Consider the following 15,736-nt stretch of genomic DNA (forward strand, 5'->3'; position numbering starts at 1 on the left):
CAATTTTGCATTAAATTTCATGTAATTTATAGACCTCTTGAAATTCATCCATGAGCCACCTAGGAAACTAAGAGCCCAGAGGGGGCGGGATTCCTAAAGTTCGTGGTTAAGCCATGAAACACTTCACTCACTAGAATGGTTATAGTAAAAAGGTCAGACATAGTAAAACAAGGGTTGGCAGGGGTGCCTGGGTGGCTCGGTCTCTTAAGTGTCCAACTGTTAATCTCAGCTCAGGTCCTGATCTCAAGGTTGTGTTAGCCCTGAGTTTTTTTTTTTTTTAAAACAAAAAAACCAAAAACCAAAACAACAAAAAACAGGATGTTGATGAGGCCGTGCAGAAATTAAAAATTTCATTCACTGGTGGTAGGAATATAAAATGATGCAGCTGCTTTGGAAAACAGTGCAATAGTTCCTCAAAATGTTAAACATAAAGTTACCATATGACCCAGAAACTCCACTCCTAACATATCCCCCCAAAATGAAAATATACGTCTCTGTAATACCATCATTCAGAACACTCCAAAAGTGGAAACAAACCAATGTCTATCAACTGATGAATAGATAAACAAAATGTGGTATATATCCATATAAAGCAATACTTGACAAAAAGATACTTGTTACAACATGGATGAACCTTGAAAACGTTATGCTAAGTAAAAGAAACCAATCACAAAAGACTGTGTATTATATAATTCCATATATACAGTGTCCAGAATAAGCACATCTGTAGTGACAGAAAGCAGATTAGTAGTTGCCTAGGGCTAGGGGATGGAGGAAGAGAGAAGGCAGAAAATGAGAAGTGACTGCTAACAGATATAGGTTTATTTTGTGATGATGATGAAAATGTTTGAAATTTAGAAGGTGATAATGGTTGCACAACTCTGTGGATATACTAAAAACAATCAAATTGTACACTTTACGTGGGTTAATTTTATGGTATGTGACTTATATTTCAGAGATGTTAGGAAAAATCAGAAGCCATGAAACAGATTGCTTGGGACAGAGCCCCTTAGTAGCGAAACAATGGGAATGAGCAAAAAAATGTTAAGGCAGAGAATGCAAACTTAGAAGACACCTATACACTAATGGCAGGTGAAACATGTTAAACTGACTCTAAAAGAGGGCCAGAAAAACTGAGAAATTAAAACAAAGCTGAGAGGGATTCCTACTACTGCTGAGAAAAATCAGAGAAAGCAAAACCACTGAAAAATAGAATAAAAAATATAGTACTACTGCGGGGAGCCAGGATGCCTCAGCTGGTTAGGCATCTGACTTGATTTCAGCTCAGGTCATGATCTCAGGTCACGAGATTGAGCCCCACAGGGGCTCTTGCGCTCAGCTCGGAGTCTGCTGGTCCCTCTTCCTCCCCCTTGGCCCCTCTCCCTTCTGCTCGCTCTTAAATAAATAAAAATATATAGTACTGTCACAAAGGTCAAAGAAAGAAGTTTAAGGAGAGGTAATCAGTGGTAATAAAAGTCAAAATCACGGACGCCTGAGTGGCTCAGTCAGTTGAGCATCTGCCTTTGGCTCAGGTCATGATTCTGGGGTCCTGGCATGGAGTCCCATGTCGGGCTCCTTGCTCAGTAGGGAGCCTGCTTCTCCCTCTGCCTGCTCTGCCTGCTGCTCCCCCTGCTTGTGCTCTCTCTCGCGTTCTGACAAAAAAATAAACAAAATCTTTAAAAAAAGTCAAAATCATGATACTGAAATAACCTATTAATAGGTAAAATATTCTATTTTATCAAGATATTATTAATCAGATTAATACTCTTATCAGATATTCATCTATAATATGGCATTTTATTTGTTTGTTTGTTTATATTTAAGAAGGGGGAGGGGCAGGGGGAGAGAGAATCTCGAGTAGGCTCCACTCCCAGCACGGAGCCTGTCACAGGGCTACCTCTCACAATTCTGAGACCACGACCTGAGCCAAAGTCAAGAGTCAGATGCTTAACCTACTGAGCCACCCAGGTGTCCCTATAATTATGGCATTTTAATCCAAAATTATTAACAATTTTATTCTACCTATCATGTACCAGATAAATCTGAAAAAGAAAAGACTGATGCTATCTTTTGGTAACTAAGGTAAACACACAGTATTGAATTTATTTGCTGCCACAAAATAAAGACTACTGAACGAAGTTCAAATAGATTGCGTACCAAGTGACCTGATAAGGCAGATACAAGTTACACATCTAAGTCTTAACATGTAAAATGTAATTTCAATAGTTCTGAAATTTCAAATCCAATGTGCAATATAATGAAGTAGGATAATATGTATAAATAAAATCTTTTTCAAACCAAGAAATGTCAAACACTGAATCACCTCTTAAAATCAGTAGAACACTGCTTTAAATTTCAGCTATGTGTAGGTTATATAAAAATCAGACTGCCATTAAGTGGATGTACTTACTGTGTCAGTACTTGGAAAATGAAAAAACACACAAGAAGAGTTGGCATTTAACACTATCACATTTCAAAGACAAATAAATAATCCAGAATAGAATACCTCTAATACTTTCAGAAAACAAATCCATTGAATAAATATAAAAAATATTCCAAATACACATGATTTGGAAATAATATTACATTTTATATTATCCAACTAACTGTTCCTCTCCATTAGGGATAATCATTTCTGATGAATTCAGGGTGACTCTGTTAATAAGTTTGTAAAAAACCTTTTTAAATGTGGCAGAACATAAACAAAACACAGGGGTATCATTAAGGTAAACAGCCTAAAAACAAAACAAAACAAATTCACGAGTACTGTGCTCTCACTTTAGGCAATGGAGAGGTCCAGGAGACACTACTCGGTTAACACTGGCTCCAGCCATGGTGTTCAACTGAACTTCAGAGATATAAAGTGTCACAGAAGATGATTGCAGCCGTGTTTTTACAACTTCCAGTGGACATGTCAGAATAGCTCCTACTGTACCACCACATCTACGAAAAAACGCAAAGAACAAATCTACTTACTCCATAAATTAGTACATACATTTAGACTGTAAAATGAGTGGGCAACTGGGGCTTCACCAAGGTACTAAAATGTTAAGATTGTTGATTTTAAAAGACTAAACAATTTTAATGTTTCATTTATTTGACTGCATACAAACACCTTCAGTAGCTAAGAAGAACTGAGCTTAATATTTACCTAGCAAGCATAATTAAAGAAGACTCCAAATGATGGGTACTGTTACTAAAATTTTCTGCGAAGTAAAGGGTTTATTTGGTGCTCCTTGCCCAGGTATTATTTGCGGTTGTTGACACTGAGATCACTATCTGAGGTACATCCTATCGCTCAAACTCCTCCAGCTTTCAAAACCCAAGATATGGTCTTTACAGCAATAAAATTAACCACTGATGGATAATCATGTTTCCTGTTTTAAATATTCAAATACTCAGAAGTGTTTCACCTACAAAAAATGACATTTATATCTCAAGATCAGTATATCAGGCTCACATGTAGAAACTGACACAAAGTAGGTAGGGTTAGCTAGAAGAATCCAATTTAAATACAAAAGCTGATCACCAAAACAAAATTAAAGCTCTTAACAAATGACATCATTTAAACATTTTCAAGGAATGTAAGAGATAGGCTCAGTATTTTTTTTAAATGCAAGAATGGGAAATAATTTTCTCTCTTAAAGCACTAATAGCTACCCAGTGAAACCTTGTGAAACCTTGGGAACTGCTTTCTAACCAGAGGAAAACCACTCAGGAGAGCTCTTACTACACAAAGAGAAAAGCAGACTAAGTCAAAGTAACCTGGACCTTCAAATGGGCATTAAAGGAAGAAAAAGAAAAGCAGCCCACCACAGAAATATACTAAACAATTCTACCTCCAGAATTTAAAAAAAAAAAAAAAAATTGTGTGTGTGTCACATAATAAAAAAAGCAGGCATGGCAACAATATTACTCCCAATAAAATTTAAGAAAAATCATTAAATAAGGTAGAGTATTTCATACTGATGTAACAGTACATACCATCAAGAAAATAAAACTGAAACAAATTTTATGCAACAGAAGTGAAAAATACAACAACAGAGAACATCCTTATGTAAACTAAAACTTGACTCTTACCTCATATTGTATTTAAAAATTAACTGAGAATGAATCATAGACCTAGATATTAAACATGAAACTGTGAAGCTTCTAGAACACATTTGGAGAAAAACAACAAAAAAAGCAGGAATCATAAAAGAAAAAAAAGATAAACTAGACTTTACCAAAACTAAAAACTGTCACTTGGAAAGAAACTGTTAAGAAAATGAAAAGACAAGCCTACAGTCTGAGAGAAAATATCTGCAAAACACACATCTGATAAAGTGCTTATATATTCAGAAACACAACTCAATGATAAAAACAACCCCCAAAAAAGACGGGAACAGATATATGGATGCAAATAAACACTGAAAGATTTTTTCACATCGCTTATCAGGGAAATGCAAATTAAAACCACAATGAGCTAGGACGATCGATACATCTATTAATGGCTAAAACTAAAAAGAATGAGAAAGCCAAGTGCTGATAAAGACCAACTGGAAATCTCATACATTGCAATGGGAATGCAAAACGGTAGTCATTTTAGAAAATGGTTTTTAAAACACACAAAAAAACAAAAAAGGCAGCTTGTTGGTTTCTTACAAAGACCCACTCTTAGGTATTGAGTCAGGAGAAGTCCAGATATATGTCTGCACAAAGACCTGTCCATGAATATTTATAGCAGCTGTACTTTTTTTTTTTTTAAAGCTCTTACCTTTTTTTTTTTTTTTTTTTATTTTTTTTTTTTAAGATTTTATTTATTTATTTGACAGTGACAGAGACAGCCAGCGAAAGAGGGAACACAAGCAGGGGGAGTGGGAGAGGAAGAAGCAGGCTCCCAGCGGATAAGCCCCATGCCCTAAGCCCCATACAGGGCTCAGTTCCCAGGACTCCGGATCACCCTGAGCTGAAGGCAGATGCTTAACGACTGAGCCACCCAGGCGCCCCAGCAGCTGTTCTCTTAATAGCCCAAAATTGGAAACCTAAATGTCTATCGACTGATGAAGGACAAACAAGTTATGGTATATCAACATAACAGATTATTATATTCTGCAAAAAAAGCAACAATCTGGATGAATCTCAAAAGCATTATGGTAACTGAAAAAAGTCAGGGACAAAAGGCTTTTATTTTAGGACATTTTCATTTTAATGACTTTTTGGAAAAGGCAAAACTAGAACAGAAATGAGATCACTGATTACCAAGAGGTAATGGAATGCATAGGAACTGACTGCAAAGAGTATGGAGGAATGCTCGGGATAAAAGAAATGTTCTATATCTTGATTATAATAGAAGTTACAGTAACTTATACATTTACCAAAACTTACTATACACTTAGCAAATTTTATTTGGTGAATTTTATTATATACCTTGATAAATAATCTGATGAAAAAACTGAGTATGTGAAAAGTAGTAATAAATGTTAAATATATGTACTACCTGGAACTGAATACAACTACATGTTAAAAGTTTAATCATAATAAACTTAATGTTTCCTAAAAACTCCACTTAAGAGTTTTAAATAGGAAATTTAAAAAATTAAACCCCAAAAAGGAAAGATCGAAACCATAATTATATTGTCAGAAATCAACACATCAATTAAATAGTAGGGCTATAAGAGACTTGAAACAAAATTAACTAGATTGAGACTCCATACTCAATAAATAAGGAACAGGTATAATTTTTAAACAGCTATGAAATAGGCTTAAAACCTCATTACAGTTGACTCCCGAAAAACATGGGGGTTGGGGCACCAACCTCCCCCACCCCATGTGGTTAAAAATCCACATGTAACTTTTGACTCCCCCAAAACTTAACTTCTAATAGTCTACTGCTGACTGGAAGCCTTACCAATAACATAAACAGATAACATATATTTTATATATGTATTATACATTGTATTCTTACTATAAAGCTAAAGAAAATGTTGAGAAAATCATATAAGGAAACTACATTTACAGTGCTGTATTTATCAAAAAAATTCTGCATCAAAGTGGACCCTATCAGTTCAAATCCATGTTGTTCCAGGGTCAACTTTATCTAAAACAACACAAGGAAAATCTTTAACAGAAGCCACAAGTTTGTTTCTGTTAATTGGTGAGGGCTAATTAGCCACAAGTTTGTTTCTGTTAATTGGTGAGGGCTAAGTGGCAAGAAATGTGAACCACAGTACACGCTGTAGCATACGCTGCAGAACTCAAGACAGCCTGTGCCGCAAAACACACCGTATTCACACTACAATACCGATTTACTTACAAGAGATCATACTGTTTGAATTTACCTAGTTTTTTTTTTTAGCTATTTAGTATTATTTATTACATTTATTGGAGATAAAAACCAAATAGGCCCAAAATTTGTAATAACCATGCATATCTATTTTGGTTTTATATTCTATAAAACATAAAAAAATGTATTCTTGGTTTTCACAATGAACATGAATTACTTCTATAATTAAAAAATAAAAACAGGGGTTCCCAGGGGCACCTGGGTAGATCCGACTCTTGATCTCAGTTCAGGTCTTGAACTCAGGGTTTTGAGTTCAAGCCCCACAGTGGGCTCCATGCTGGGCAGGAAGCCTACTTGAAACAAAAAAACAAAACAAAACAAAACAAAACAAAACACAAAACACAAAATAAAACAAAAACCAAGAGCACCTGGCTGGCTTAGTCAATGGGGCGTGCGACTCTTGATCTCAGGGTTGTTGGGTTCGAGTCCCACGACGGATGTGGAGATTACTTAAAAATAAAATCTTAAATAAACTAATTAATTAAAAAATCAAAACAAAAAGCAAAGTTGGCACATAGGCCAAGATTCCTACCCTGTCACTCCTGGCTGCAAGAAAATAGACCTATTACATAAAGAAAACAATCTACCGGAGGAAAACAGCTTTGTTGTAAAGACGATATACGGTATGTCCCATGTAAAGTATTTCATGACATGGCACATGGAAAATGCTCAATAAATATTAGCTAATGAAGCTATCAACATCTATTACAGATAGCAGTAACGGAAATTCCAACATAACTATTACAAATACTTTATGGCCAGACTACAGACAAGATATATACTATGATTCCTTAAAAAACAATTCAACAAGTAATGAGGATCTAAAATATACATAGCTGGGGGATGGTCTAAGTGGGTGTACACACAAGCACTTAGGCTGTCCTGAAGCAGTTTTATGTTATGAAATTCAATAGGTATGTAAGCATGGGGTGACACTCCAGTATCTCTCATGCTGTTTTTATCTTAAAATCATTTAAAATTATTATGCATCCTGAAATCATTCAAACTGATGCACAGCACAAAACTACTGGAGTCAAACATTTAAAATCTCTCCTTATGAAAACAGGATTAACGATAATTTCCTCTCCACGTCAAAAATCTCCTTGTTTAAAGAAATATGCCACAAGGACAGAGTGAATCAGGGGAGAAAGGAACAAGGCCCAAGATTTCAAGCAATGAAGCATATAGGAAGGGGTAGCTAACTTATTAGCAAAGAGGCAGAAAGAACTGCAGAAGGAAATACCAAAGAAAAGCCCTGCAAAATCTTAAGAGGCCTACAGATGAGTGCACAAAGTATTCAAGATGGAGGTGAGGCAAAGAACTGAAAACAGAAGGAGTGGCTGACAGGCTATAAAGCAAAGGTGGGATACCCAGGTGGGATCTACCCCCACCCCCACACACTGGTGAAACTACATTCCCAGGTAGAAGCTTCATTCTCTAAAGACCCTGAGAATTCAAGATCTCTGAGGTCAGGTTTCACAGGTAGAATCAATAGATACCAAAAAACCCCAAACCAAAACCAACCCCTACACCAAGGTGAACTACGACAATCTTTTAAAATACTGGGAACAAAGATCTCGTCAACTTCCACAGAAAGCATAAAAGGTTATATACATAGGAAATGTCAGAATAGCAACAGAATTCCCAACAACTGCAGAAGATTACTGATCCTAGAATTCTATACCAAACCTAACTGTCAAACAGAAAAAATAAATACACTGCAGACAAAGAAATACTTAAGAAATTTTCTGCCTTATACCTTTTCTCAGCTACTAAAGTATGTGTTCTACAAGTTAAGGGATTAACCTAAAAAAGAGGAGGGAATATTCCGAGTAATTATGTTGTATACCTAAAACTAATACAATGTTATAGGTCAATTACATCTCAATAAAATGGGTAAGGGGACTGAATTTAGGAACACAATGAGTAACCCAAGAGAGGGAGAAAGGAATCCCAAGATGATAGTGAAATGTCAGCCTTAGAAAAGAACCAGTCCAGAAAGGAGTCAGGTAATAAAAAGTCCAGAGGGACGAAGATCTCTAGGAAAAAAAGACTGACAGATGAATATATTTGATGGCATGAAACTAAATAGTCAAGTACTCACATAACTAAACAAACATTTTTAAATGTGTAGCAATTACTAACTCCAAGGGGGGAAAATGAAGATATTCAAGAAAAAAAAGGTCAACAACTGAGCCCTCCTAGCAACCATATTTGTATTGTCACAGTAAGGTAAGCATTAACTATTGATTTAACCAAAAAATTGTGATGTAACTAACTATATATTGAGAGGACAGAAAGAAAGGGGAGATAGGGAATAGTATAAATCCTCATCTACCAGAAGAGAAAGTATAAGGAAATTCTACATAGCTGAGACATAAAGTTCCCACTAGTAAGGAGATGTGGGGGGAGGGGAGCTGGGGAATGCTGTTTAATAAAAATCTTAAAGCAGCTTTTTGAAAAATACCATAGACATACATTTCTTTAGTTTTATAATAATTTTAATCAAAATTTTATCAGGTTTTTTTTTTTTAACAGCAGTGGTTTTTAACTGGAGAATGTGGTTGATGCTTCTGGGACCCACTCACTGAACCCCATGAAAAAATGATGTGTATGGTACCCAAGTGTCTCTGACTCAGTACTCCAAAATAAACCCAGAATCCTAACCATTGCTCATCATTTCCATCCTGGTCTAAGCCACTGGCCTCTGCTGTAACTCTAATTAGAATTTAATACATGAACCATGCTCCTGCCTCAGGATCTCTGTTCTTGCCGTTTCATCTGGAATATTCTTATCTCGAAAGAAGAATGGGTTACTACCTCACCTCTTTATCTTTGCTCAGCTGTCACTTCTCAGTCATGTCCTCTCTGATCACCATATATAAAATCCTTCGCACTGACTTTTTATCCACCTTTCTTGCACTACTCTTCTCTACAGCCCATAGTGCCACTTAAAATACTAAATATTTTATTTATTTTATCTTCTGTGTTCCCTGACGCTACAATGTAAGCATCAGGAAATCAGCAATTTATGTCCACTTACTATAACCCCAACATCTCTGATAATGCCTGGGACATAGCAAGCACTCATGTTGAATGAGTGAACACTGTAGCATTTGGGAACTCAGGATTTAGGAGGTAGGAAACAGGGACGACTGGGTGGGTCAGTAGGTTAAGCAACAGCCTTCGGCTCAGGTCACGATCCTGGAATCCCAAGATCCAGCCCTACATCGGGCTCCCTGCTCAGCAAAGAGTCTACTTCTCCCTCTGACCTTCCCCCAACTCGTGCTCTTTCTCCCTCTCAAATAAATAAATAAAAATATTTTAAATATTAAAAAAAAAAGAGGTAGGAAACAGTGTATTTGGCCCAACTTCCTTATTCTGCAGATGAGGAAACAAAAATCCTGCAAGGGAAAGTTAGTTGCTCCAAGTTGACAGTCAACTAAAGAACCACCCAAATCTTCCCTTTCAAATCTCTGACTTCAATTCCACAAGAAATATTTTACATCAAGACACAGTATATCCACATGCACAAACATTTCACAGAATACTTATTATTTTTAAAAGGTTGGTCACAAATCAACCAAATTGATTTCATAATCCACTAACAGGCTGCTATACAATTAGAAGCATGCTGTTTTATACTAAGTTAGTTGCAATTTAACCAGGAAGGATATAAAGGGAAAAATTTGTTCTTCTGTATTGGGTTTTCGGTTTTTGTTTTTGTTTTTTTTGAGAGTGAGTTGGGGGGGTGGGACAAAGAGAGGGAGAGAGAGAATCCTAAACAGGCTCCAGGTCCAGCTCTGAGCCTGACACAGGCTTTATCTCATGACCCTGAGATCATAAACTGAGTGTCAAATCAAGAGTCAGACACTTACCCAACTGAGCCACCCAGGCACCCCTCTTCCGTATTATTATTATTATTATTACACATCTCAAGTAGCTCATGAGTACAGAGATCTTCTATGCACTGGTCAATTTTGTGCAAGATTAAAGCAGCATGCTACTTAATAGCTGGAGGCTACTGACAATGCATTCTCAGCTTCACAACTTTAAGGGATGTGAGTACAACTAAAATACATTAAATATATACTACGTGTCTCATTTATTAATCTATAAGATTTTGGACAGCACAAGTATTTTATTAATCAAGTCATAAAACAATTAATGGAAAAGACTAGGAATTATTTCTTAAACATTCTATATAAAAGCCGTAACATTTAAAATTATTTTAGTTTTATTCTACTCTCCCACAAAGTTTCTTAACAGTGACTACTGATTTAAATATTTTTTACTATTTATAATAAGCAAACTCCTCATGAACACAGATTTGCACAGCCAATATAATGCTTTAAAAAACTAGCAAGATAGGGCGCCTGGGTGGCTCAGTCAGTTAAGTGTCTGCCTTTCGCTCAGGTCATGAGTGCTCTCTCTTAAATAAATAAAAAATCTTAAAAAAAAGAAAAACAAAAAACCAACCCCAAAACTAGCAAGATAGAATATGTGGAACGCAGTGGGGCTAGAAAGAATCCAGGATCAAGGCAGCCATGCTAAAGATCCTGCCGTTTACAACAACACAAATGAACATGGAAGACATTATGCTAAGTGAAATAAGCCAGACACAGGAAGAAAAAAACTGCATGATCTCACTTAGATATAAAATCTAAAGTCAAATAAGATAGAAGCATAAAGAGTAATCAGCAGGGGCAAGAAGGTGTGGGAAATGGGAAAGGTACTAGCCAACAGTACAAATTTGCAGTTATGTAGGATGAAGAAGTCTAAAGTTCTAATGTATAGCATAATGACTAAAATTAATACTATTGTACTGAATACTGGAAATTTGCTAAGAGTAGATTTCAGGTGCTCTCACATACAAAAAATGGTAACTACATCAGATGTTATGTCATAATCATTTCACTATGTATAACTATCAAATCATCACCTTACATATATATCATTTAAAAAAGAACATGTGAAGAGCTCCTACGATTACCTTAGTATGAGGTACTGAAGGCTAGCAAGGGTGACAAAGGCATATAGAGGCTCTGTGACATCCAATTATCCTCAAGTCTCTCTGATTCTACATTTTAAACTTCCCCTCACATTTCCCCTCACCATCCCCACTCCAAGTGCCATAAGCAGGCCTTTACTTTCTTTTTTGCCTTCTAACTGCTCCTGAGTCCCTCTGATCCACCTATGTGGCCAATGAGTTAAGATCAGTTTTAAGTTATCACCAATGCTATTTGCTACTAATAATAAAGTACTAAGTTGGAGCTTTATTGTTAAAAGAAAAACTTACAAGTCAAAGTTGCTTGCTCATTTGCTTTAAGTGCTTTGACTGGCAAAGAATTCCAAGTAAAGAATAGTCAAGTTTGATAGCTGTAGAGCATACAAGTTCATTATTCTATAACATCGAAAACCTAGAAAGGACAGATTCTAAGTTTATTCCTCCTATTTGAGACAGTCTCTCCCTCAAAGAAAAAAAAAAGGCAAACTGCCTCTTGGTGGATAGCTGACACAGTAACTACATAATATATAGTTCTGTTAAAGAATTTAATATACATGTAGTGTCATTAAAATACAGCTTAAATTAAATCTTACTTACATTCTTTGGCAGGGTGTTAAAAGTTGCCTCCATAACTCAATTGACTTAACCAATGACCTTACAAACTCTGAATATTAACTTTAGCAAAAAATAGAATGGGATCAAAGGGTGTCTTAAAGAAAGCGTAAGTTATGCACGTTGAGTGTATCACCCACACCCAAGGCCCAGCACTAGTCCGTTGCAAATGTTCTTGATTTAGTAATATAGCTACTAGGCTTTTAGAATCTCCATGAGATTCTGATAAACACACACTTGAATACAATTATAATACAAACAATCCAAAGGCCCCATACTCAGACAACTTTTGCGTTAAGATTAAACGCCACTGCAAAAGGTTATTTAGTTCTATTATTATATTGAGTTTTCATAACTTAATCTAAATGATACCTGTATGTGAAGCAGCCCAGTCACAACAGCTAATAAGATCTCTCTCCTTTTCTGAACTACCTATTATTGTTAAAGTAAAAACTAACTTTCCTAACTCTTAATTAATATAATTCTATCAGGATAAAAAATAATGAAATCCAGTTTTCTATGAAGAATGTACCAGAAGTGATTGCCTAAATAAGCAACTTTCATATATAAAAGAATTCAACATCTTCAATTAAGAACAATGTAACGGACACAACCCAACATGCATTTTCACAAAGCTTACCATATAGACCTCCAGGATGTTCTACAAAATTGGTTTTATACAATATAGAGCTGGAAGAATCTGTAGAGATTATTTGCATTTCCACAATGCTTAAAATACAGACTTCTAGGATATCTACAAAATTGGCTTTATATAATACAGAGCTGGAAGGATCTGTAGAGATTATTTACCTCTCATTTTACACGTATAGAAAGTTGTCTGACCTTGGGTAAATCAATATACCTCAGTATTTTTCCATATTTTTAAGGGGCTGAACCAGATGATCTTTACCCTCCTTCCTAGTCCCACTATTTCTCTAAAAATGATAAACCAGAAAAGAAAAAAAAAGATAAACCAGGTTTTATTCCAACAAATTATGCAACCACATGTAAATATAAAATCAAGAGATACAAAGGAAGGGAATTTACAAGCCTGATCACCCATGCTATGTCAGGCCTCACATCCCAGTACCTCATTTAATACTCTAAATTACCTGCAGATGCCAGGTTCTTTGGGGGAGGGGAGGCTCCTTAGCGTATTGGTGTTTAGATGCTGCAAAAACTCCATGTCTGCTTTTAAAGAAAAAGCTAACCAGGAGGTCCTTTACATGTATTAATAACAAAAAAGTGACAGATGATCTTAATCCAAACTGGGAACTTAATGCAATCAAGCTAACGTGCCTTACTTTCAACAAAACTTGATATATGAATTTTGAAGGCAGAGTAACAGAAATGCTAGGACCTGGGAAGAGCCTTAGAGATCATATAGTACACCTTCCTCATTTTACAAATGAAGCAATTAAAATAAAAGATTTTTCCATTTTTCACTCAATTAAAATAGCAGCCAGAAGTAGATGTGCGTTCTCCTAACTTTCACACACTACCCTGTGACGGAATTACACGAGGAAGCCTGATAATCAGCCTAACAGCACATCTTTACAAGAACACCTACATGAAATATGGAAAGTATTCGTCTAAACTTGGTCTCACGGGTTAAAAGGAAATTATTTTTTTATTCCAGAAGAGTGGCTGGCCCATGAATGATGTACAATAAGTTTGTTGAGTGAACGTGCTAACCCAAGAAAAATATTACCATCGTCGGCAATAAAGTCTTAAAGTTAAGGTCGACTGAAAAACTGTACGCTTTAAGGGGCTGCGACTTTGTATGGTCATATAGACAGAAAAGAGCCTCAGCATAATTCACCGTAGCCATTTTTTGATGACTATGATCCTACAGATAAGTAACTCTTAAACTTAAAAATGCTAGGATTCCGCAAATAACATGGAAGGAACAATCTAAAAACGAGACTCAACAAACGAGACTCAACTGGCTCAACAAAATAGCCACAGCATTTAGGTTGGCTATCAGGGAGACTTCAGGCTTAGCCCTAATCTTGTACACACAATAACTATCGCCAAAGCACTTGACCTCTCCCTACCCCCGACTTTCTCCTTTAAGCAGACGAAAAGCAGCGGGTGCACAAGAGGGTTGGTTTTCAAGAAAAGAATCTGACCCCAAAGGTAATTCTGCTTTGCACCGCATCTTGCAACCTGGAGAAGCTTGGGCAGAAATCTTCCCCAAAGCGAGAAATCTACAGCTCCAGCGGGCGAGGGAACACCAAAGCCTCCCCGTGGGTGCGGAAGTCCCCCCAGGGCCCACTCCGGCAGCGCGGGCCAGGAAACCAGCTACCCGAGGTCCGAGGTGGGGCGTGAGCGACGTGAGGAGGCCTCGCAGCCCGCACGGCAAGAGGGGGAGGGAGGAGGCGGCCCCGGCGCCCATTTTGTCCTCGGCCTCCGCACCTCCGCCCCGTCCCCCAGGCCTAGAAACCTCCACGAGGCCTGCAGCCACGCTCCTTCCCGCGGCCCCGCATCCCGGACACGCGCTAGGCCTCGGCGCGTTGCCCCGGCCCGCTTCGTCCCCCCAATCTCGCCCGCCGCTCCTCAGGCTCGCCGATACCGCCCCAGCCTCGCCGCGGCTCCGCGGGCCCAAAGCCTTACGTTTGCCCCGGCTTCATCCCTCAACCCTCCCCGCCGGGCCTCAGCCTCCTCAGCATCTCCTCCCACCCGGGCCTCGCCCTCTCCGCCCAGCGGGCAGGAGCCCCCTCACCCCTCTCGCCCGCGTGTCAGGCCACGGCCTTCAGCCCAGCACCCTCAGCCCCAGTCCGCACGCCCTGTCTGGACCGTACCCCCCGGCAAACAGATGCACCAGCGTGTCCCTCTGGGTCATTCTCTCTCCCGCATGTCCTCCGGGCGCTGAGGCGGGACGCGGATCCGGCCAACCGCGACGGCCGGCAGCTTCGGTCCCGGTCTAGAGCCGCACGGCGCCCCAGGGACAGCAGGGGGCCGGCTAACGGAGAAGCGGCTGCAAAAAGCAACGGCGCGGCCCTCCCCGCGGCGCTCCAGCCGCGCCGCCTCCCGCTCCAGCTGGGCGCTCTCGACCAGAGGCGGAGAGCGGCGCGGTGGCGGCGGCGGCGGGGCGAGGCTGCGTGCGGGGGCTCGGATATTCCGGTGACCCCCGACATAAACAGAAGCTTCCATTGGTCCGCGCTGCGTGACGTCATGCGGCCGGCACGCCGCTTTCACGTGATCGCCAAGGGTTTTTTTTCAATGAAAGGGGCCGTGAGGCGGGGTGGAGCGCGTGTCCTGAGGGTAGTAGGTCACCGTGCTCTTGCACCTAATCCGGGGCGGGGAGGCTGCGCGGTGCCACTTGGGCCTGGGCCGGGCAGGCTGATGGGAGCCCCACGCTCCAGCCGGGACCACGTGAGAAACTGCCTGGACTCCCAGTTCGCCAGCGTGCCAGGTCTCTGACTTTTTTTTTAAGACCATTTTTTCTTAAAAGGCAGTTTTAGGGTTTACAACAAAATTGAGAGGGAAGTACAGATATTTTGCATTCACCCGGTTTGATTCACTTTTTGAAAATTGGATTTATGGCATTTCTGCTTCCTAGTATCTACCCCAGGCAGTGCACGGGAAAGGCTTTTACAAGGGTACAATGTTTACAAACAATGCTTGTAAGAGAAAATTGGAATCAGTAGGGAAAGGAGAAATAAATCATGGACCATTCCTACTGTGCAATGTGCAGTTGTGACAAGGAGTAAGATCCATATGGAAAAAAGAAACTCTAAGGCTTAGTAACAGGCAAAGAGAATTAAAAAACTATAACGTTTATTTTA

The 15,736-nt window shown here is 38.9% G+C and overlaps 1 protein-coding gene across 2 annotated transcripts in view; it reads right to left on the reverse strand.

The window, feature by feature from the left end:
* Positions 1–15,242, reverse strand: part of SLC25A36 (solute carrier family 25 member 36) — a 54,488-nt gene extending 39,246 nt beyond the window's left edge. The window contains exons 1-2 of one of the 2 annotated variants that reach the window (XM_040636746.1): positions 14,750–15,238; positions 2,779–2,943 (exon numbers count right to left, since the gene is read on the reverse strand). In XM_040636746.1, the coding sequence (XP_040492680.1) occupies positions 2,779–2,943; positions 14,750–14,790 (206 nt within the window). In that variant the 5' untranslated portion in view covers positions 14,791–15,238. Of the gene's footprint in view, positions 1–2,778; positions 2,944–14,749 lie in introns of both variants that reach the window. The other variant, XM_040636745.1, reaches the window with a different exon arrangement.
* Between the last annotated feature and the right edge of the window lie 494 nt (positions 15,243–15,736).

This window comes from Ursus maritimus, unplaced genomic scaffold (genome assembly GCF_017311325.1).
Source record: "Ursus maritimus isolate PB19 unplaced genomic scaffold, ASM1731132v1 scaffold_20, whole genome shotgun sequence".
Classification (NCBI taxonomy): Eukaryota; Metazoa; Chordata; class Mammalia; order Carnivora; family Ursidae; genus Ursus; species Ursus maritimus.